General features: G+C 59.4%; 4 protein-coding genes across 4 annotated transcripts; 1 reads left to right on the forward strand and 3 right to left on the reverse strand.

Moving 5' to 3' along the window:
* Positions 1-4816: 4816 nt before the first annotated feature.
* On the forward strand, positions 4817-5847 carry PLICBS_003576 (Ras GTPase; the record flags this gene model as incomplete). Its single annotated transcript, XM_018323328.1, has 4 exons — positions 4817-4834; positions 5029-5143; positions 5250-5525; positions 5606-5847. The coding sequence occupies 4 exons, from the start codon at positions 4817-4819 to the stop codon at positions 5845-5847; spliced, it is 651 nt and encodes a 216-aa protein (XP_018178558.1).
* A 2469-nt stretch (positions 5848-8316) lies between these two features.
* On the reverse strand, positions 8317-14885 carry PLICBS_003577 (uncharacterized protein; the record flags this gene model as incomplete). The annotated part of the gene is made up of 7 exons (XM_065600246.1): positions 8317-12764; positions 13175-13904; positions 14022-14171; positions 14343-14393; positions 14457-14495; positions 14586-14798; positions 14859-14885. 7 exons carry the CDS (start codon positions 14883-14885, stop codon positions 8317-8319), a joined length of 5658 nt encoding a protein of 1885 aa, XP_065456318.1.
* Positions 14886-16274: 1389 nt separating this feature from the next.
* On the reverse strand, positions 16275-18122 carry PLICBS_003578 (uncharacterized protein; the record flags this gene model as incomplete). The annotated part of the gene is made up of 4 exons (XM_065600247.1): positions 16275-16599; positions 17210-17382; positions 17506-17571; positions 17883-18122. 4 exons carry the CDS (start codon positions 18120-18122, stop codon positions 16275-16277), a joined length of 804 nt encoding a protein of 267 aa, XP_065456319.1.
* A 1336-nt stretch (positions 18123-19458) lies between these two features.
* PLICBS_003579 (nuclear import receptor) lies at positions 19459-22641 on the reverse strand (the record flags this gene model as incomplete). The annotated part of the gene is made up of 4 exons (XM_018323331.2): positions 19459-21782; positions 21837-21927; positions 22030-22311; positions 22513-22641. The coding sequence occupies 4 exons, from the start codon at positions 22639-22641 to the stop codon at positions 19459-19461; spliced, it is 2826 nt and encodes a 941-aa protein (XP_018178561.2).
* Positions 22642-22792: the final 151 nt, after the last annotated feature.

Below are 22792 nucleotides of genomic sequence, written 5' to 3' on the forward strand. Positions count from 1 at the left end.
ACATGCAATGCAGTCTCTGGGAGGCGACGCCAGATTCGCACAGAGGGCTGAGATGCAACTCGTGCCATGGAAGCCAGCAAAAAAGAGGGTGCCTCTGCAGACAGCGCCGGCACTTGACCCCTAGTAATTAGCTGACCTGATCCAGCAAGGCGGCGGTCATGGAAAACCCTCGGCCCTTCTTGTGACATTCTTGTGTTGTAGCCTGCGGCGGGACAGCATTGCTTTCAATGCCCGTGGGACCGAGAGGCACACATGACGCAGAGCTGGCAGACAGGATATCGATACTACCAAGTACTCGGTAGTCCGCACAATGCCGGCTCAATATCAGACCGCATGGCCAAAGTGACTACCTCAGGTAGGTAGGTAGGTACTTGGACCGAGGGCTCACGGCAGCGACGGCGATGGCGACCCGAAGATAAGGGGATGCCAAAGGGTGGTACAAAGTGGTGGTGGCAGTGGATACCAGATTTGCCAGAGCTAGCTCGCCTTCGCTGCGGATCACGGTGGAGCGCCGGCGGCGTGGAGAAGGCAATCATTCTAGAAGGCCCAGGGGTCGGGCTGTCATGTTTTTGGGCGCCAACGACGGGGAGGTTGCAACCGCACAATTTCGCGGCCTCGACGGGCAGCCCGAGATTGTGATTGCGATGGTCGTCTTGAGCCTGCACGTGCCGGCGCTTCTGCGAGGCGATGCTGCGCGCCCAAAGGCCCGACTGCGGTCCGCACGCGGAAGCCGGACGGCAGCGTGCTTCGGATGGCTCGTGCTTCGAACGGCTCATGCTTCGGACGGCTCATGCCTTGGCGCCGCCAGTCTGCCGAAGGCATCAACCTGGGAGGGCCGAGTCGATGCTTCTCCTGGCGCACGGTCTGTTACATGTGCATGGCATGGAGTAGCGCAGCGCGCCCTCGTGTCATTCCTGGCCCAACGGCTGGCCTCGAGGCAAGTGAAGGCCAGGCGCATCGACTCGGGTGACGGCATGACCGGCGTGGGGGAGCTCGCAATCGACGCACCGGCGAGAAGCGCCTGCATATGCTGGGCCTCCAGGAGTCATGCGTGTGACGGACCGACGTGCTTTCTGCTGGTGACGACATGCTGTCGACGAGTGCCGTAGGCCAAGCCGGAAGGCGCGTGAGCGTCCGTGAACGAAAAGCTGCACGAGGTGGCCTAGTGGACGGCGACGACCAAGGCTGGCCAAATTCCAACACGAGGCGGACGCATGGTGCAGCGCAGGAGCAGGGGTACCTTGGCAAATGTCAGGGGTCGGAAGCGACTGCAGACGGGGACGCACAGCACCGCGTTGCGTCAGGGGTAAAGCAAGCCCGGCGGGCCCAGCAAGCCCAGCAAGTGCAGCAAGCCCGCTTGTCGTCTCGTGCCGGTCGCCTGGTGGAAATGCGATCTGACCTTACCTCACATCATCACCTCACCACCCGCGTGTTGTGCCGACAGAGCGTGCGTGCAGGCGCGGATGCAGGCACGGCGCCGGCGAGAGACGTGGCATTCGGAGGGAGGGGCCAGTGGATTGCGGTGTGTCCTCGAGCTGCCATCGCATCGTCTGTGGGAGCAGAAACGATTGTGATGAAGATAACCGACCCCGGCTGGATCAGCGTTCCTTCCCGTGGGACGAACCGCCGGCCGACCGACGCCAGCACGCACCACCAGCTCCAGCTCCAGCTGCAGCTCCAACCCGGAAGTCCATCCACCAGCACACCCAAATGGCGCCCACATGTCCGGCGCACTCACCCCACTCCTCTCCACGGCCGGTGTGCAATGGGGACGCTCGGTCGTCGCGCGGAGTGGTGCTGGTGGTCGTGCTCGGCTGCTGCCCTGTGCTCGTGCTTCCAATTGTGCTCGCGCCCCCAAGGGGCGTCGTCTCGAAATACCTACCAGACGTCCAGAGTGTTTCGAACAGAGTGGGCGTGCCGGTGGCGCCCAGGTTTCTGGGGGTTGGCGCCGGGCTAACGTGGTTTCCCGGCAGCAGCCCGTTGCACGTTGGCTGGCGCACAGGCACAGGTGCAGGCACAGGTGCAGGCACAGGCACAGGCACAGGCTCCCCGGCAGGCGAGGCTGCTAAAAACTGTTTTCCAGGGGCTGGAAGTTGTCGCAGTTCGTTGTCGTTGAAGCGAGGGTCTGACGTCTGACCGAGGCCAGCTGCGGCGCGGAGTGACGGTTGAAGGCGAAGCGATTCAGTGGACAATGCAGAAGCGAGCCTGGGGACCCGGCGCCGGCACGGGAGCAGAGCAGATCAATGTCATCGACTGACTGATCCATGCCCGAGGCAGGAGGTCCCATCATCCATGGAGCCAGAGGTGCCTGCCCCGGCTGTCTTTTCAAGCGACAAGGGTAGGTACGGTCCGGTGGAGTGAGCAGGAACGAAGCACTGGTCTGCAAGGTACACGTACGTACAGTATTGCCTGACAAGCTCTGGCTGCTCTGCCCCTTCTCCCCGTCTCCCCGTCAAAGAGGCCCCGGTCCTGGCGGCTGGGGCCCCCTTGGGCTTGGGTACCTAAGCAGGCCTTTGCGGGCTTGGAGGCGCGCAACCCTGCATCATGGAAATGGTCGCAACCTCACTTCGACTCGCAGAGGACAAGAACCTCGCCGGCGGCGTCGCGATGCTTCCAATTCCAATCCATTACCGCCCGCCCCACCCCCTTGGTCGCTTCAACCTACTGCGCTGCACCGTTGCTTGCCGCTGACGGCCGGTGTGTGTGCGTGAATCGCGCCTCTTTTTCTTCTGTGGCTCGCAAGATTGATCGATGGGTTCTTGTCCCTGCAGTGCCGCCCCCTAGGTAGCGAGCAAGGCACCTCAGACAAGACACCACCCGACCGACTCAGGGGGCGGTGGCGGCGGCGGCAGCAATAACAACCCAACGGAGCGTGGAGCCAGGCGGCAGTATCTCACCTTATCCTGGGTGCCTGGCTCACACCTCAGTCATCATGGTGGTGGTGGTGGTGACGGGACGGCAGCACCTCGCTCGTACGACGCACCGGAAGGGAGGGGTTGCTGTTACGGGTATGGATGTGCTCGCGCCGCATACCTGCGAGCAGATGCTGGGCCATGGACTATGCAACTCAAGATCCGCCAGTCCCGGCCTCCAGCGTCTGTGCCCTCCGATGCGCCCACGACGACGGCGATGGTTGGGTCGCAGGCTCTAGGCTCTCGGACGCACGCACATGGCCTGCGGACGAGCGGCTTCCATCGTTGGGTGATGCGGCAACTGACTGACTGAGCTGCTGTTAGTTAGTAGCCTGCACCAACATCGACGGCTTCTTCCCGATCCCCCAGTCCCCCAGTCCCCCAGTCCCCCTTTCACCCTTCATCGCGCGTCGTTAGCCGGCGTTTCTTTTTCCTCGTGGCCGATGCGGCAACAAAACCTCCGTATGGAGGAAACAGAGACAAGAAGGAAAACTGCGGGGTCACGACGACGACGACGACGAGCACGGGGTCGACGGCCGCGATATGGCCTCCCTTTGCGGCCGCAACAGAGCGCAACAATTTTTCTCTGGCACTTTGAGGTGCGAGTACGTAGCACGATGCAGGAAGTGGTGGATGAAGAGGCGCGAGTACCGGTGGCAACGAATGGCCTCGTCCCCCATGCAAGGCACCGCAACCAGTGCATCGCCAGGCCATGGATGTCACGCCCAGGCCCTTGCCATGGCACCCGCCGTGCCGGGTATTAGGGTAGGGCCCCGAGCGGGCAGCAGGGCGTCCTGCCTTGTGCCCTCTTCCAAGTTATCGTCGCAGTACAGCACCATCCAGGCACAGCTCCAGCTCGCTCCCAGCTCGAGCAGCTTCTTCTTTCGCATTGTGCTCTGGCCGGGTCCATTTCCCAGTCCATACGGTCGGGTGGCTCCCACAAGATCCAAGCAAAGCCAAGCCAAGGCCACCAACCACCTGGGGAGGGTCCCTTTTCCGTCCTGGCCTCCACCTCGAAGCGCGGCCCCGAGGCGCTAAGCCGTCTAATAGCAGGCGATCCACGTTAGTGCACTAAGGAGGTCGGGGGGGACAGGGTGAAGCTCCCAGAACCAGAGGCAGAGTTGTACCTTGCCTGCTTGGATTGCTTGGATGCTTGGTACCACTAGGCCCAGTCAGCTAATCTTGCCGCCCGGCGCGCGCGCGCCGCCCCCCATCCGCCCAAGTTGCCCCCTACGAGGGCAGCCCACAGACGGGTCCCCCCCATGCATGTCCCCCCAAAGTCCAATTCATTGGGGGGACCACCTGCTCCCTACCTGCACCCGCCATGGAACCTCACGCCCACACGCCCGCACGCCCCCCGGACACAGACAGTGAGTGAGAGAGACGCAGAGCAGAAGAGAAAGAGAGCCCACCCACCACCACCACCACCTCTTGCAACCACCCACAGCCGCCTGCACCCACCACCCACCACCACCGCCGCCCACTCGCCCGACCCGTGCATCCAATCCCAATCCGCTCCATCCTTCGCCTTCCCCCGTCTTTCCCTTCCGTGCGCTGCTCCGTTCTCCATTCCGCATCAACTCGCCTTCCCGCCTTCGCATCGCGGACCTGATCCTCGCAGACCTCCATCGCCCGCCTTCGTCGCTCTCGCCATCGCCGCCATTCACTCGGTCCGCTCGACTTCGGCCGCGCCCCCTCCTCCATTGGCCTCTGCAGCTGTCGCTGCTCGTCCCGCCGCCCGTCGTTGCCTCGCCCGCGATTTCGAGACACCCCCGAATTCCAGAGGCCACACCACCCCGTTGTTGCGCGAGTCAAAATTCATTCTGGCCTGACCTGAGCGCTCTGCGGCCCTCGATCCCCCTCCGCGAAGCTCTTGCATCGTCAATCGCCCTCTCAAGCTCGAAATGGCTTCCTCCACCAAGGTATGCTGCTCCGGCTCGACAATTCCCGCTCGTCACGCCATCACGCCCGACCGGCGAGGCCTGCTGCGGCGCCTCATCTTCCTCGCCCAGCCACCATCCCCCGTCTGCCCACGTCGCTCTTCGCACCCATCGCGATCATCGCATCCCGCGCCCGACATGAGCACGTCGCTAACTTGGGGATCCCCCTCATTTAGTTCCTGCGAGAGTACAAGCTCGTCGTCGTCGGTGGCGGTGGTGTAGGAAAGTCATGCCTGACCATCCAATTGATCCAAAGCCATTTCGTCGACGAATACGACCCGACTATTGAAGGTCTGTCCCTCACACAACGTCTTGGCGTCGATTCGTCAATTGCCCTTTGCCCTCCGTGGCACCCGCGCAAGCAACCTCAGCTGACGCTGTCCGCCCGGAATTGCAGACTCGTACCGGAAGCAGTGCCACATCGACGACGAGGTCGCCCTCCTCGATGTCCTCGACACGGCCGGTCAGGAGGAGTACAGCGCCATGCGCGAGCAGTACATGCGGACCGGCGAAGGCTTCCTGCTCGTCTACTCCATTACCTCCCGGCAGAGCTTCGAAGAGATCACCACCTTCCAGCAGCAGATTCTGCGGGTCAAGGACAAGGACTACTTCCCCATGGTCGTCGTCGGTAACAAGTGCGACCTGGAGGGTGAGCGAGAGGTGACCAGACAAGGTACGATACGATTGACGCATGCACCATGTTACCCCAGCGAGTGACTTTTGTCTGACACGGCCGTTTCCCCCGAATTACAGAGGGTGAGGCCCTCGCAAGGTCGTTCAACTGCAAGTTCATCGAGACCTCGGCAAAGTCACGCATCAACGTCGACAAGGCTTTCTACGACATCGTCCGCGAGATCCGGAGATACAACCGCGAGATGCAGGGATACTCCACCGGCAGCGGAGGCAACTCGGGCATGAACGGCCCCCCCAAGCCCATGGACATGGAGGACGGCGAGAAGGAGCCCGGCTGCTGCTCCAAGTGCGTCATCATGTAAATGTGGTGGCCTCGGCGCTACCGATCATGACCGAGTAAAAGGGCCCAGGGACGCCGTGTGGGTTCGTGGTTGGTTGGCTATACCCGGTCAATTCGGAACGAGCCACGGGGGGATCAGGGATTTTTGTTGTTACACTTTGGAGCCGCCTCTTTCTTGTCGGCTATTGCGAACTGAGCGGGCAAACGGTCAAGGGACAAAACATTTTCTTCCACTGCATTGGACGATGGACATCGATTCGGACCGGCATGCGTACAGCTTACTCGGGCTTGACCGAGGAGGGATGAGCTCGAGCGGGGGACGCGCTCGAAGGCGATCGGACGAATAGATCGATCTGGGAGGAGCACCAAGCATGGCGAAGCTGCCACGCAGGGCTTTGGTCTGGTCTGGTCTGAACCACATTTCACAGTACAAGGATCGTTTCACTGGTCGCACCGCTACGGAGACGGCACCATTGGGAAGCGGGACCGTTGGTAGGGTCGTCGAAACGGAGCTGTGTGGGCACGCGAGCGCCCAAACCTCTCAGCGCAGCATCGATTTTGCGAAGAGCACAGCGGAAGAAGAAAAGGAGGCGTCTACGATGCAGGTGGATTTGCAGGCCCCTAGGCCACAAGGGGCTCGGCATCATCTGGCGGCGCGACGGCCATGTCGGGCATAAGGCAGGGCGAAAGTCATTTTTGTTTGCAGATTTCCTTTTACTTACGTCTGTTCTGATGCCAGTCATGGGCCCCCAGATGCTGCTTTCTTGTTCATTGTTCCCTATATCCCGCTACTTTTCATAACTGTAATGTCAGTTGTTGGTTCGTCCACGGGCGCCTCGCGGCCGATGTGTGTATGTCGTTTGCCATTTGTGTGGCTGGCCAGTTTTGACTAACTGACTGAGATGATGGTTTGTCGTCCGGTGTCTCGTGTTTTCCTTCTTCCATCCCATTGCCTTGCTTACGGCCGTTTGTACATTTTAGTAAGAGTCGTACCACTGGGGGATGTCGTGCTTGTCAGACCCCGAGCGCCAGCCTCTCCCCGCCCCAATGGCCATCTGGGTAGTGGTGGTGGTGGTGAGCTGACATGAACGATGGGGGGACTGCAAAGGACCCCACAGGGCTGGGCTGGGCTTTGGAGGCGCCTCACTCGGCCGAAACAAACCGGGGGTCGCGTGGGCGCGGGCGACTCAGAGTTCGCGGGGATGTCAACGTACGAACAGGCGATTTTTGGAACGAGGCGGCGGCGGCCGGTCTCTCGCGCGGGGAAGTCATTCTCGAAATGGGCACTGCCGTGAGTGAGGAGGTGGCTGAGGTTGGACTTTTTCGTTCTGGATTGGTTGCTCAGTGTGCTTGCCTGTTTGCCTTTCTTCCTGTGCGGATGTCTGCCTGTGCCTGTGTCTATGAGCCAGTCTGCCTGTCTGCGTCAGGCGAAGTGTGCCGTCGTGCAGGGTAGTTGGCTGAACTTTGGTGTTTGGTGTTTCTTTCTCGTCTTGTTGTTGTTGTACTTGCCTGTCTTTTCTTCCTGCCTGTCTGCCTGCCTGCCTGCGCTTTCTGCTCGTGTCAGTTGAAGCCACTCAGCCTACATTTCCACAAGTGTGCCATCATGTCGGGTCTGTAGATAATGGTACACGTAGACATAGACATAGACACTCTTGTCGGTCGTCGACTTGTCCCCATTTGGACAAGACTTGCACTCGACTTCCCCCGCCCTCAAGCTGCAGTACACGAGGCAGGGACCAAGCGGGCAGAGAACGACGCGAAAAATGTCACAGGCAAAAGATCAAGTGCTTCACCAAGTGTAAAACGAGACCAGAGAGCAAAAAGTCTTGTGAGATCAGACAGGGTATTTTGACAACGCTGTTCCAACTTGACGCCAGAAGAGGGTGGAGGTCCCAGCTCGCGCCGCTCCGCCCCATGCATGTATGCAAAAAACCCATCAATGACCCTTTAAGAAACTCCGAATCCATGTCGGCAGCTCGCGCCGCCATGATGCCTCTCAATCTACCAAACTCCGGCTCCGACGGCTCGTGTCGCCATGATGCTTTCCGATCTATCCAACTCCGAGTCGCCAGCTTGCGATGTCGCCAGTGTCAACGCTAATGCCTGACCAAACTCCAGTACAAGTACCGACATCAATGCCCATGCCAATGCCAAAACAGTCCATCAGATCCATGTGCGCCTGAGCTCGCTATGATGACAGGTACAGAGTACTAAAGAAAAATGAGGAACAGGAAAAGACAAAGGAGAACAAGACAGTAAAGTACCAAAAAAAAAAAAAAAAGAAACGAAAAAGGAAGCATTTGTAGTAGTATTACAGCCAACGCTGTCAATGCCGTAGCGGTACAGACTCATGGTGATCGTGAATATCGTAATTCCCTCGCCCTTTGATGCTCCAGGTGGAGTTGCGTCGCTGTCGCGTCCAGATCTCCGAAACGCATCGAGTGGACCGCAGGACGGGGGCTGTGAATCCCGGCGTTTATGCTTGGCCAGGCTAGGGAGAAAAGTCGATGAAATTCGAGTAGTTGATTTCTTCCTGGCTCAAGTCGGGTTGCTGCTGCTGCTGTTGCTGCTGCTGCTGCGAGGTCGCAAAATTCTGGAATTGCTGTTGCGGAGAGGCATCATCCTGGAGTGGTGACTGCTGCTGCTCCGAGGCCGCCAAATCCTGGAGATGCTGTTGCAGAGTGGCGTCATCCTGGAGTGGTGACTGCTGCTCCAAGGTGGCTGCCTCCTGAGGCAGCAGCTGCTCCAAGCTCACAAACTCCTGGAGTTGCTGCTGCTGCTGCTCCGGCGAGGTCACAGCATCCTGAGGTTGCTGCTGCTGCGAGGTAGCCGTGTTTTGGGGCAGCTGCTGCAGTGAGGCGGCAATATTCTGGATATGCTGCTCCTGCGAGATGGCCGAGTCCTGGGGCAGCTGTAGCAGCGAGGCGGCCATATCCTGGATTTGCTGCTGCATGGCGGCTGAATACTGGATTTGCGACTCCGGTACGTTGACAGCATCCTGGGGTTGCTGCTGCTGCTGCTGCTGCTCCAAGTTCGCAAGATCCTGAAGTTGCTGCTGTTGCTGAGAGGCATCGTCCTGGAGTTGCTCCTGCTGCAGGTTGGCAACATCCTGGGGCTGCAGCTGCTGCAAATTTGCAAAATCTTGGAGTTGTTGTTGCTGAGAGGCATCATCCTGTTGTAGTGGCTGCTGCTGGGAGGTGGAAATATCCAGGAGTTGCTGCTGCACGGTAGCCGTGTCCTGGGGCGGTTGCATCTCCAGCGCGGCGGCGGCAATGTCCAGGAGTTGGTGCTGGGAGATGGCATCATCCTGCTGCTGCTGCTGTTGCTGCTGGTAGGCAGCTGCATTCATGCCCGTCATGTCAACGTCCATCTGCCCCGACATGTTGAAATCGTTGGAGTTGAAGTTCATTCCCTGGACCCCCGTTCCTAGGACGTCGGCTTGTGCACCTTGTATTCCGAACTGAGGCTCAGCATTCGCGACCAAGTTGGGGTCAAGGAGTGACGGCTGAACCGGATCGCCGATCGAGCTGCCCATGCTTGCCATGGACACCTGTCGGTCCATGAAGCTGTTATACTGCGGCGCGTTAGCCTGCTGCCCCATTGTTGCCTGGGCGGGTGCCATGTTGAACGACGGTGCCATGCTTACATTCGGCGGTGGCATGGACTGTGATGAGTAGGGAATCGGAGCCGGCGGCGGTGGCATCGTGTTGGACCAGTCCGTAACGTTTGTCTGAGCCGTCTGCTGGCCCAAGCCAGAATTTTGCCCAGCGAACACATTCGTCTGATTGGCAGTATTGGCGACCGCCCCTGTGAACTGCTGCGGGTTGAAATTGTTGTATGTCGAGGCCTGTCCCGACGGCGCGTACCCAGGCACCGTAGGGAAACCTGGTGACGGCTGCACCTGGAATGCCCCGGTCTGGTCAACAGGAGCAAGCTGATGCTGCTGCGGCTGTAGTAGCTGCTGCTGCTGTTGTCCAGGCAGCGGATATGCCGGCGACGTCTGAACCTGGAACGCCCCAGTCTGGTCAATAGGAGCAAACTGCTGCTGCGGCAGTTGTAGTAGCTGCTGCTGTGGCTGTATTACCTGCTGCTGCTGTTGTCCGGGTTGCGGGTATACCGGCGATATCTGCACCTGGAACGGCCCAGTTTGGTTAACAGGAGCAAACTGCTGCTGTCCCGGCGGCTGGTATACTGGCGACGTCTGAACCTGGAACGCCCCGGTCTGGTCAACAGGAGCAAATTGCTGCTGCTGTGGCTGTATTAGCTGCTGCTGCTGTCCCGGCAACTGGTATACTGGCGACGTCTGAACCTGGAACGCCCCAGTCTGATCAACAGGAGCAAATTGCTGCTGCTGTGGATGTAGCTGTTGCAGCTGCACCAGATCTTGCGGCGACGGTTGAACCTGGAACGCCCCTGTTGGGTCAATAGGAGCAAGTTGTTGTTGCTGCTGTTGTAGTTGCTGCTGCTGCTGCAGCTGTTCTAGTTGTTGCTGCTGCAGCAGCTGGTCTAGCTGTTGCTGCTGCTGCTGCTCTAGTTGTTGCTGCTGTTGCTGTTGTAGTTGCTGCTGTTGCTGTTGTAGTTGCTGCTGCAGCTGGTCTAGTTGTTGCTGCTGCTGTTGCTGTAGTTGCTGCTGTTCTAATTGCTGCTGCTGCTGCTGCTGCTGCTGTTGTTGTTGCTGCTGCTGCTGGTATTGTTCATTGTGTTGCGGGTCTGTTTGGCTGGTCAGGAGATTCGGATCAATGTTGGACTGGAGAGCGTACGAGTCATCTCCGCTTCCAAACTGTTGCGACGACGCCCCCAGGTCGGCAGGCCATCCGATGTCCCAATCTGAGAACGCTGCGTCCACGAACGTGGTATCCTGCCCTGTGCCATTTCCCGTTTGCACTTGAGCAGCCCCCGTTTGCACTTGAGCAGTGCCCGCTTGCACTTGAGCATTGCCCGCTTGCAGTTGAGCACTGCCCGTTTGCACTGGAGGGTTCCAGGCGGTCAGGTCAGGGACGGGGGGATTCACGCCCGTCGCCGCGGCCTGCGCCGCGGCCAGCGCTGCGTTTCGAGCCGCCAAGAGCGAGGAAGCAGTGATTGCGATGTTGCTAGGGACACCGAATCTACCGTCGTTTGCGATAGCGAGATTGCCGGGGACTTGGCCCGAGCTGGAAGTCTGGGCTGGGGCTGGGTCTAGGTATGTAAACTGTAGTAGTTGCGTCCCGGGGCCAAGGGGGTTCTGCTGCGGAAGGGGATTAGAGTCAGGCCCGGAGACCGGAAGGCCACTCGTAGGCGGGAATAGCAAAGACGCCGGCCCTTGAGTGACCACCGGCGCAGGCGGTCCTTCGGGTATGTCCATCTGCCCGGTGCCAGAAGTTGCTGTTCGCTGCCTCTTTGACGCTCGGCCGTGATCCCCGGTGCCGGCCCCGCGAGTCCGCTTCCTGCCGCCGCCGGCGCCGCCACCACCGTTGTCGCCGTCGCCATCATCACTGGAGTCGTCGTCGTCGTCGTCGTCGTCGTCGCCGCCGCCGCCGCCGCCGTCGCCGCCGCCGTCGCCGTTGTCGTCATCGCTGGAGTCGTCATCAGGCGGCGCAATGAGATGCTTCAGCTTGCGTAGCTGCTTTCGGTGCTCCGGTTCCCCCTTCTTGCACTCCGTAATACGGCCCCAGGCGATGAGCTCTTGAAGCTTAGGCTGGGTCGAGAGCAGGTAAGCCTCTGGCCAGCCCTCAAGGACCCAGTTGTCGATGTCAACGGCGTTGATGCTGCTCGGCAGCTGGTTGGTGAGGCGGCCGTTGGGACCTCCGTGAGGCGGCACGCCGCGAGGCCTCAGGAACCTGCGGAGCATGATGGCGGACCACGTCTTGGTCTCGAAATTTGAATCGTCCCTGCGCGGGTCGAGCCCGTAGCAGGGATACGGGGGTCCAACCCAGTGACACAGGCGGGAGCCATCCTTGTTGTCGTACACCCCAGCCGGGCCGTAGCCCAGTGCCAGGTAGTACAGCGGGCCAGGACCGGGAGAGACGCGACCGTTGAACGTTTGGTGCCTGTTGTTGTAGGGATCACACTGGTCCGCCTCGCCGGCAATGACGCAGGCGTCGCAGGGACGCTGTTTGTCACAGGGGCGGTCGTTGTCGAGACACCGCCCGCAAACCTGGAATGGCAGAAATTTGCCAAAGCCGATTCTGCTGAGGTCGAACAACGGGTGGTACGGCGCCTGCCCTGCGGCGTTTGCCTGGTCATGGTCGACGCAATCAAGGCCGAGTTGGAAGCACTTGTTGCACGCGTCCGTCATATGGGTCATCAACGCCCGACAATGCGCATCGTCTCGGCGGCACGCGAGGCATTGCTTGCGGCCGGGCGAGTTCCGACGCAGCTCGGCCGTTCCTTGGCGCATCTGGATGTCCGCCGTCCACTTCTTGGGCGGAACGTAAACGGCGTCCTCCGGTGGCGGGCCGATGGGGACCGAGTTGGTGAAACATTGCATCTTCTTGGCGACACACTGCGCACATGGCGCGTCCCACGACGTCCGATCGTGTAGCCAACTGCATGGCGTCCCGTTCTTCTGCCCGTTGCTGGACAGCGCCTTGCAGCCATCGCACATGTGGCGAAACCACCTGATGAGGCCTTGCCTCGGGTTCGGGGGCCGCTGCATCTGGTTTCCGCCCACGAAACAGAGCTTCTCGGTAAGTAACCCTTTGGGCCGTGCTCTCCTGCGCCCGGATGGTTGCTCTTCGCCCGGGGTAGTGGCCGGAGTAGCGCTCGAGGCCGGAGTAGCGCCCTCGCCCGGAGTGCTCGTCTCGCCCGCGGCTGGAGTGCCTGTCTCGCCTGTCTCGCCCGTCTCGCCCGCGGCATTGTCGCTGGCAGCTGCTTGGTCGGGAGGAACGGGCCTTCTCGTCGCCTTGCAGTTTGAACACGCAAAGTTCAAGGTGGAGTCGACGTCGCACGACCACGCGGTGCCTGCCTGGGCGCATTGGTCACAAGCAGTGGGATTGAAGTCGATGGGGTCGTCGGAGGCGTAACGACGCCATGCCGCCGGCTGACGGTGTGTGATGCATCCGTGGTCAGGATGCCCGTTCTTGCGGTAGTCGGCGCAGTTTGTGCACTCGACTTTGTAGGTGCCAACGAGGTACCAGTCGCAAGGTCGAATGGCATGTTGCGCGGCGCCTTCACCTCGACAATGGCGGCACGGCCTCGAATGGCCCTCCGAGACTGTCGAAGTTCCGGTCGCAGATATAACTTGTCCGTCTGTGGCAAGCGGTCGGTCAGCGGATGGAGGAATTCAGGGGTAAAGGCATTCAGGGGTAAAGGCATTCAGGGGTAACTCGAGTGACGGCCCATCAGAGATGGCGGGGTGTGGGGGCACTCACCGTTCGGTCCGCCGACTATTTGTCCAGCTGTGGCTTCAGGAGGAGGTCGATTCAACGCCGGGTCCGCATCATCGTCGCCGTCGCCGCCACCAGCACCTTGTCCTGTTGTCTGAGTCGCCGTCGACGTGGTTGTGGGGCCTGGCGTGGCCGTTGTGTTTGCAGGACCTGATGTGGTCGTTGTGTTTGCTGGACCTGATGTGGTCGTTGTGTTTGCTGGACCTGATGTGGTCGTTGTGATTGCTGGACCTGTGGTGGCCATTCTGGTCAGGCCCGTAGCTCGAGCAAAGAGCCGGCCGATTGCCGAACCAAACCCAGACGGGCCAGACATGTACGACGTGATCGTTGATGCGGGGGCCGGCGCGGATACGACCGGCACCGGGGGGACTTGACGAGGTGACCCGAGGGCTTGGGCCAGAATCGTCCTCACATCATTATCCACTTCTGGCGTCGTCCTCGCCGCCGGACGCGGGGATGCAGTCGTCGGCCGTGCCGGGGGGGTTGCCCTGGCCTTCGCTCGGGCCTTGCCCTTTCCCTTCCGCTTCGCCGAAGGCTGCTCTTCCTCGTACTCGTCCTCGTCCTCGTCCTCGCTGAAATTTTCGTCACTGACTTCTTCTCCTGAGGCGTCCTCGTCGACGTAATCGTCGTCCGGGCCATCACCTCCACCGCTGCCAGCGTGTGGCCTAGAGCCCCCAGCCATGTCATCATCTGAGCTGCTACTCTGTGACGGATACTCTTGTGGAGTCGCGTCTAAATGTCTAGTTAGTCATGGCACCCTCGGTAACGAGCGTCTCAGCGCTGAAGGAGATCCCAGGGGCTGTGAAAAGACGAGGTAGGGGCACTGACAAACGCTGTCACCGGAAATAGGCCCCGAAGGAGCATCGGGCATGGGCGAATCGACCGGAGGGGCGTCTGGCATGGGTGAATCGGCCTGAGGGGCATTCTGCGCACCCCCCTGGGATTCATTGTTCCTATTGTCGAGTTCTTGGTTGTCTTCGTACTCAGAATCATCAGCATGAGCTTTCTTGTGACGTAGTCACAGCACGGGGAGATGCTTGGATGACGCAAATCCAGCGTCTGAACCTCCATCTGAGGTCAGGCCCGTCACCTCGTCTCACGAGGGCTTGGATAGAACAGGACAGCAACAAAACCAAGATGAAATCGGACGTACCACTATCTGAAGTTTTCTTGCCTCCGGTGTTCGAAGCAGCCTCGGGACTGTCTGAATCGGATTGAGTTAGACGAGTTCGTTTGCTAGGAGGCGGCAGAGCGACGACAATCGTACTCTTTGCCGAACTCGCGCTCTGGTTATCACTCTCACCTTCTGTGAGAAAGAGGTTAGCCTAGTGCTTCTTGGGCCGAAGAAGGGTTTGAGAGGGGGTGCGAGAGTGCAAGAATCGATGGGCAAACTTACCATCATCGTCGTCATTCGAGCCAGTGTTTGCCGTCGTTGTAGCTTGTGCTTGTGGACTGCGCCTGATTGCTCCACGGTGGCGAGCACGACCTCGAGAAGCTCCTCTAGAAGAAGATCCTTGAGAAGCTCCTCTAGAAGAAGCTCCTCGAGAAGCTCCTCTAGAAGCTCCTCTAGAAGCTCCCCTACCACCTCGCGTGGTGGAAGCCGACGGACCTGAAGACGTCACGCGTGAGCTCGTATTGCTGCTGTTGTTGTTTGTTGGCAAAGTCCTACTCCGCAGTCCGTGTCCTGATCCCTCATTGCGTGCCTGAATGCGTTGGGAACGACGGGGTGGTGTCATCGTGACTGTTCCGTGCACGAATACAACTGCGAAACACAAAAATACGTAGGAAAGCAGAAATAAAACGACGTAGGAGGAAAGGGAAAACGGCAAGGCTTGCTTGTATGCAAATGCAAAAGGCGTGTCGAAACGATTCGTATGCGTCGCGGAGGCGAGTGCAGAAGCTGAACCTTGGAAAACGCAAACAAATCCAAAGGGAAAAGAAGGTGGATGGGCGAGCAGAATTGGAAGGGTCGAGGTGCGTACGCCAGGCACCTGGGAAGGGGTGGGCTCGTCTGCGGACTTCGGCGAGAGAGACCTGTCCCTCAGCGAGAATGGAAGCAGACTGAAGGCCGGACGAGAGATTCAAGGCCTACCGCAGCTGGTCCTGGGCCGAGCGGGGGGCTTCAGAACGGGATCTTTAGCGGGAATGGTGGAAGAATCTGAGTGCTGAGGGCTTCTGACAGTGAATCGGCCAGAGCCACAGGCGGACAGTTAAGTACAAGATTCATCCATCGCCGCGGGCATCTTTCTACGACGCAACGCCGTCGTGTAGGCCAGGGAGACATCGTCTCCGGCGTGCTTTCTTCTCCTTTACCACGAGCTACAACAACGAGTGCTTTGGTGTTGCAAGGCCTTTCTGGCCGGTCATGCTGGGCGAGCGGTAGCATCTTTGTTTTTGCCGACTCGGGCAGACACCCGCGCACACGTCCACTAAGGAAAATGGGTATCTGCAGAAAAAAGAGGGAAAAAGGGCATAGTTCGGTTGCCTTTGTAGATAAGACAGAAGAGATCGGACGGCTTGACAGACGTCAAAGTCGAAGACGGGTCCGGGCTTCCTTAGTTCCGGTTGGTTCGTGCCCATGTGTGTGGTCTGGTGGTGGTGCCTTAATGTTGTACACTGCACGTGGCAGACCCAGTGTCGGCAGCACGTTTGAAAAACATGGGCCCCGCGTGGGCGCAGGGAGCCCCTGCGGGATCTAGATCGGGCATTGCTTGGATCTGCATGGCGTCTGGAGAGCGGTACTTGCCCTGGGGCGGCGCGTGGCCGCGCGGTTGATGCTCACATGTAAACACGCCTCCCCACTGCGGGCCGCCCAACGGCCACCCCCCTAGCTTCTTTGTCCTCTGCAAAGACGCACACCCCGTCCCTTTGACACATCTACACGCTTACGAGCAGCAGTGGCATCTTTGTATAATAGTAGACAGCTATAGAGGCAAATCACCCATGCCAAGCCGTTAAATCATCATGTAGTTGCGACAATTGCTCCCTGTACGTGAAGTTTGTAGCTCAACTACGGCACCCGTGCCGCACGTTGTTTACTGTCTGATGCCTCGCCCTGCGTCGCGTCGACGCCTTCGCTGTGTATCTAAGCCGCCCCCACGTACTTTCTCATAAAGACACACGGCACCTTGATCGTCTCCCGCGTCGCCGGGTTCACCCAGTCGTACATGCTGTCATTCGTCGCCACCACCTCGTACCCCTGACGACGGTACCAGTCCTCGTTGGTGCGGATCACCGCCGGCCGCGGCACACCCCTCGCATCATAGAAGCCCGCGAGCTGCTCCTCCCGCAGCTGGAACTCGCCCGTCACCGTGTCGAGCGCCACGCACTCGGCCCCGAAAGGAGGGCCCGCGACGACGCGCTCCAGGGCCGCCATGGCGCCGCGACCGAGGCCAGACGATTGCAGGGCCCTATTTCCGAACCGAAAGAGTCAGCTTCGTTTCTTTAGGGGGACTGCTCGAGGCTAATGAAAACGCAGCACGAAATATCATTGAGAAAGAGACGAGTGGAGGGACGTTACGAAGTCAACAACAAGAGAAACGGTGGAAAGAGGACACGCATAAACAAGACGCAGAAGGGCGAAAAGAAGTACGGGTCAACGAGAAAGAGACTATGGGAAAAACCGATGCGAAGTCAACAAGAATAGAACGGGTGTGAGAAAGACGCGAATCAACAGGCAAGAGACAAGTGGAACGAGAGGACGAATCAACAAGAGAGAGACCATGGGGGAACCGATACGAAATCAACATTAAGAAACGGATGGGAGACGGGCGTCGAATCAACATGCAAAAGACGAAGAGAAAGACAGCACGAAGCAACAAGAAAGAGACGGCGGAGAGAAAGACGACACGAAGCAACAAGAAAGAGGTGGGCGAAAAGTCGACACGAAGAAACAAGCCACCAAAGAAGGTTGGAAACACCATACGAATCAATAATAACGAGGCGGGTGGAAAGGACAACGCGACTAAACAAAGACGAGACGCGTGGGAGGCGAGGACACGGGCAGGGGGAAATACGCACCACGAGATGTACAAGGACTTGACCCAAAAGGTCGTCTCCGGCAGTCCAAACTGCGTGTCTCGCTCCGGGAACGACTCAATGGCGATGTGTCCCACGGGGTGAAAGGGCTTCCTTGTCGGCTCCCGCGAAGCCTGACCGATGACAACGGCCGTGTCGACGAGGCCCTCGCTCTCCTTTTTCCGTTGTCGGGTCTTTCAGCTTGAGTTCTACTACGGCCACGCCTCGGACACGGCGCTGGGGCCATCCCCTGGACACTGTCTTCGACAACAAGGGGGAGTGGATGGGGGTTCACGTACCTTGGGCCACTGCTTGATGTGCTGCGCCATCAGCTCGTCCCGCGAGGGGAAGTCGTCTGCAAGCGACTATACATGACCGTTAGCCGACCGGTTACTCCCTTCCACGATGCCTTCAACTCTGCGACTCTGCCCTCGAATTTCTCCCCCACGACGCTTCGACACTCTGCTCGACGCTGCCTCCGACTCCCATGGCCCCCTGACGACGCCTCCGACCGAGAAACATCGAAAGCCAGCGAGGAGAGGAGAAAGTGATGACCCCGGCAACGGCAACAATCAGGGGAACAACAACGAGACCGAGAGCGACAAAGTGAAAGAGAACGAGAGAAGAACAACAAGAAGGAAATGGAACTTGAGTGCTGGCCGGGGGGAAGACTTACAATCCAGTAAAGCACCTTCTGCCCACCCAGCATCCTCTCCTTCCACTCCTCCACCTCGTCGTACCCCCACGTGCACGCCACGCGCTGCTCGTACATGCGCCCGAACTGGCCCTCGTCCGTCGGGTCCCACGGCGTGAGCACCACCGGCGGGGGGACTCGCTCCTGTGTGCGCGTCTGCGCGCTGCCCGTGCCCGTGCCCGTGGCGGCAGAAGAGGCGGCCTTCTGCTCGATGCTGCCCATGGCGTGGGTGGGTGCGGGCTGGTGTTGGGCGCTGTGGTGATGGGTTGGTTGCCGCTGCTGCTTCGATCCAACTGCCCTGTCGTGGCTTTGCCGTCAGGTCGTCAGAGGCCTGAGTCCAAGTCTAAGGGTTTCTCTCGGTAAGGTATGCGCCTTCTGCGTGGTGAGTTGCTGCAGTTGATCCTGCTGCTGCTCCGGTCCAACCAAGTTTGTTCCCCCCCGGCAGTGTTGCAGTAACAAAGTCGTCAGAGCCTAACCAACGTCAAGCCCAGAGTCCGCCCTCCGTTACAAGCGAGCGATGACGGTACAAGTCCCACGAGTGGCGAGTTGCGAGTTGCGAATTGGCGATATATCGAACCTGATCCCCCTTTTTCACGATCCGAGAAACGGATCCCCCGAAACGACGTTGACGAAAACGAAAAACGCCCGTCAGCCCTATATATATACACCAAAAGCACTATACCATATCGCGGCGCGGATCCCATTCCCTGCCGGCCCCAGAAAAAAAACACTGGGGGAGCAGCTAAGTTGCAATGGCGGCGGCGGCGGCGGCGGCGAGTGCCTATCAGAGACAGGGATCCTATCCATTCGTTGCAAGCAGTAGTCCTGCGAGGCGGGCTGGCTGGCTGGCAATGACATGCTTCCTTGGTGCGCCCTTTGGGTACACGAGCCTAAATCCGCTCACTCATCAACCGACCGACCGATGGACCCGACCGACTAGCATGCGGTGTGCTTCTAGCGTCGAACCGCCTGCGGCAGTGCCGCCTCATCCGCTGACTCATTCTGTCCAACTCCTCCGACCGCAACTCCAACTGTGCCGACGTACTCATACGCCGCTGCGTCGTCAGCGCTCGGCACATGTCAGCATACACTACGAGAGTTGCGACAAGGCGATACGTGTCCACAGTCGAGGCACGCGGAGGATTGCCTCTGAGAGCAGCCCCCAAAAGGTGGTCATGTCAGTTCATGTCTTTCTATTTACTTGGCCATATCATCATGGTCCTCGGCTATAGCACAGTCATCATCTACCACCATCCCGGGTCCCCTCAGTCTTCCATACATCCTACATTCATCCGCCATCTACCCGCCCTAGATACTGTGTCTCACTCGTTGGTCTTTGGCTCACAAGCTCGTTGGGGCCCTCATTGGCCCCTCCTAGCAACCGCCAGTTCCAACAATCACCACCGTCCGGCGCCTGCACTTGCTACCTTCCTTTCCATGATTCGCCTCCAACACCCAGCAATGTCTCGCTTGATCTTCATGATGGCTCTCTTTTCCCGCTAGGTATCTTTGTCTTGCTCCTTTGTCCATGCCTTTCCCATTACGGCCATCTGCGCCCTCAACCTGAAAACTGAAATCGCGTCGCCTCCAGCTGCCCAAGGCCATCGCGGGGCGCCACGTTCCGACGTCGGTACGTATTGGTGAAGTCTTGGAGCAGCACGCGTACATGTCGGAGGCCACCCGCGTCGCCCGACTGCAGTCGGTCCTTGATCTTGGTCACCAGCCGTTCGGCTTCCTGAGGCGACACCGTTCCTTCTGGGAGGAGCTGGATGGTTTGCGCTACCCACTCAGTCGTCTGTCCCGGGAGCAGCTCGAACATGGCAAGAAGGACACCGCTGCCGTCCGCGAAACAGTCCCGAGGGAATGTAATCATCATACCAGCCATGACCTGCTTGATCAAGTTGGGGCCGTGGCTCAGCAGCAAGTTCTTGACAATGCCGCGGATCTCGGCCGCAGCCTGCTCCGGCAGGCCCTCGCTGCTCGCCGGGTTGTTGCCGCCATACGACAACAAGTCTCGCAAAAAGTGCAGCGTCGACGACAGAGGGTCGCGCTGCTCGAGCGTCAGGGCGTAGATGGATGCCTCAAAAATGGGCACCAAGAGGTGGGAGGGGACGAGCTTCTGCGGATAGTAGAGGAGGGCGTCGATGAGCAGCCGGAAGAAGTCGTCGATGACGTCGGGCAAGTCCTTGGGCTGGAGCTCCGTCATGACCCGCAGGAACGCAGTCGTCTGCGCCTCGAAGAAGGTGTAGATATTGTCCGTCGTCGCCTGGTCCACGTGCTCGCGGTCCTCGGAGAACTCGCGCAGGATGGCCGACGTTACCCACAAGAAGCATCCCTCTCGCGCCACGTTGAAGCTGCTGGCCAGCTTGTTGGCCATTTCGGGCAGCAGCGGGGCCATGGCCGTGCGGTACGAAATGACCATGTTCCGCCAGCACCGACAGATCCGCTCGCAGATGGGACTAAAGTCCAGGAAATTGTCCAGCACCGTCGACAGAATCGGGAACACCTCCTGCCAGTACTTGACCGCAGGGTTCTCCTCGCCAGGGCCCACAAAAGGCATCACATTCTGCACAAAGATGGTGATGAGCTGCAGGTGGTCAGCCAGCGCCAGCTTGCTGTCTTCGTCGGTGGCGCTGTTGGCCTTGTTCATCAGCCTCTGCACCAGCGGGTCACAGTACAGCTTGAGCAGGCGGTATGTCTCCGCCGCGGGCTGCACCGCAACCACGTTTGCGACGCCTTCCGTGATCTCCTCCTTGCTCAAGTCTGGGAGCTTATCCAGGATTTGGTCGTAAAAGGTCTGGAGCTGCAGCACCTGGCCGCTGAGGAGGTGCTTGCAGTCGGTGCAGAAGAACTTGATCGACAGCGCCGCGGCGCGCATGATTTCCCTAGAATCCGACTGGAACGACGTGACGATGTAGTTGAACTGGGGCTCCAAGTACTCGGGGTGTGCGGCGGTCCACTCCGTGTACCTTCCGAGGACCATGATGGTGGCGAAGCGCAGCTTCTCGTGGCTGGGAATCTGAACGAGAAGCGGCATCAGCTGCGGGAGAACGATGTTTTCCTCCTTGTCGACCATGCGGCCCAGGGCACGCATCGCAAACAGAGGCGCCTCCAGCTGCTGCCAGTGAGGCACGTGCGCGCCCGATACCTGGCTCGCGTACTTTTGAGTCCAGACTTGGATGGCGTCGAGCACCTTCGTAAGGCACTGCGTCACGCCCATGACGTCGCACGCATCCTTGAGCGTGTCTCCCATTTGATGACGGAACTCCCTGAACTTTTCTTCCTGCTCACGATCTCCGTCAAACAGATCCGACTCGTTGGCCGACTCCGGCGTAGGGTACTCGAGGTGCTTCAGGAGGATATCGACGAGCTTCGAGTAGACGTCCACCATCTGCATGCGACCTTCGATGTAGCGCTCCAGGACGAGATACTGCTTGAGCTCGTACCAGAAACCAAACGTGTGTTCAATCACGTCACGTTCCGTGTCCCGAGCGGCACATTCAAGAACGGCATCCACCAATGGGCGGAAATGAATCGGCTCACGGGCAATGGCCACAACCCAGCTCTCAGCAGAGGTTGCAAACACCTTTGTCAAGGACTTGAGCCGCTCCGTGTCCTCTTCTTCGACCACCTTTTGAATGTTGGGCCTCAGACCGATGACCCGCGGGAAGAGTGCGTGAACCACGGCTTGACTCTCATCGACGTCGCTGGCTTCCCTGAGCATGACGCAGAGGCACTCCGACGCCTCTTGGCTGCATTCGTCGCTCGTCACACCCTCGAAGATGACGTCGAGAAGAGGGGAGTTAACAATGTTGGCGACAGGAACCTCTCGCAGCCACGAGGTGATGCACTCCATGAGCTGCGGGTTGCGGCGGGCAGCAGCTAACGGCAGATGGTAAGCGCAAGCGGTTTGACGTGGTGTTGAGATGTTCTTACGAGATGATTGAGCGTAGTTGATGAGGAGTTGAACGACCTGATCCGTGTTGTCTCCCAAAAGGGCCTGTGTTCGCGCCGCAAGATCTTCTTCCTATTTCCAAACATTAGACTATGTCGCCACGACGAGGCCGAGAGGCCGGGATGGTGCCACGTGAAACTGCGCGCCGGGTCGAAATTTGCTGAATCCACGTACAGAAAGGGTGATTTTGCGACCTTCGGTCACCTCCTCGGGGAGGACTCGCAAGAAGTCGAGGATGCATGCGTGGCTCTCGGGGCTGTCACTGAGCGACTGGACCACGGACGGGAGCACATCGTGCCAATCCTTCATCTGAATCGCCAGGATCGCCAAGCATACACAGAGCTGCACTCTTATGGGCTTGGGCCCAGCGGCGAAGTGCTTGAGCAGGAGGAGAATCTGGTTTCGGAGGGCGGGAAGCTCGCTTGGTGGGACTTGGGTCGAGAGGTCGTAGGTCAACTGCGCAAAGAGTTAGCATCCACCAGCTAAGTGCGCAGGGTCGGTTATGTGCTTGCCTTTCCGCGGAGGGTGATGGCGGCGAAGAGGGTCGCCTCGGGCTCAGCCTTGGATTGGAGAATGCCAATGATGGTGGCCCACGAGTCCTTCTGCAGAGAAAGTATGAGCATGCGTGGGCGAGAGAGATGTCTTGCCGGCACGAACCGATTTCTGGAACCGCTCCAGGTAGTGATGGGCCTTGGTCTTGTTGTCCTGCTCCCCTGTGCGCATCGTCATGACGGCAGCCAGGACGTCTGACGGCGCAAACGACTCCTGGGAGCCGTTGGTGGCCATGATGGGTAGCGCCGGCGAGGACTAGGCACGGGCTTTGAAGAGGAAAATGACGAAGAGTGAGAGAGGTGATTCAGTAGAGAAAGCCGGAGGGTGCGCGCATCGGCCACGCGGGGAGGGTCGCGGGGAGGGTGACTCCGAGAGGCTGCTGGGT

Source organism: Purpureocillium lilacinum (assembly GCF_023168085.1).
Source record: "Purpureocillium lilacinum CBS 284.36 DNA, scaffold_2, whole genome shotgun sequence".
Lineage (NCBI taxonomy): Eukaryota > Fungi > Ascomycota > Sordariomycetes > Hypocreales > Ophiocordycipitaceae > Purpureocillium > Purpureocillium lilacinum.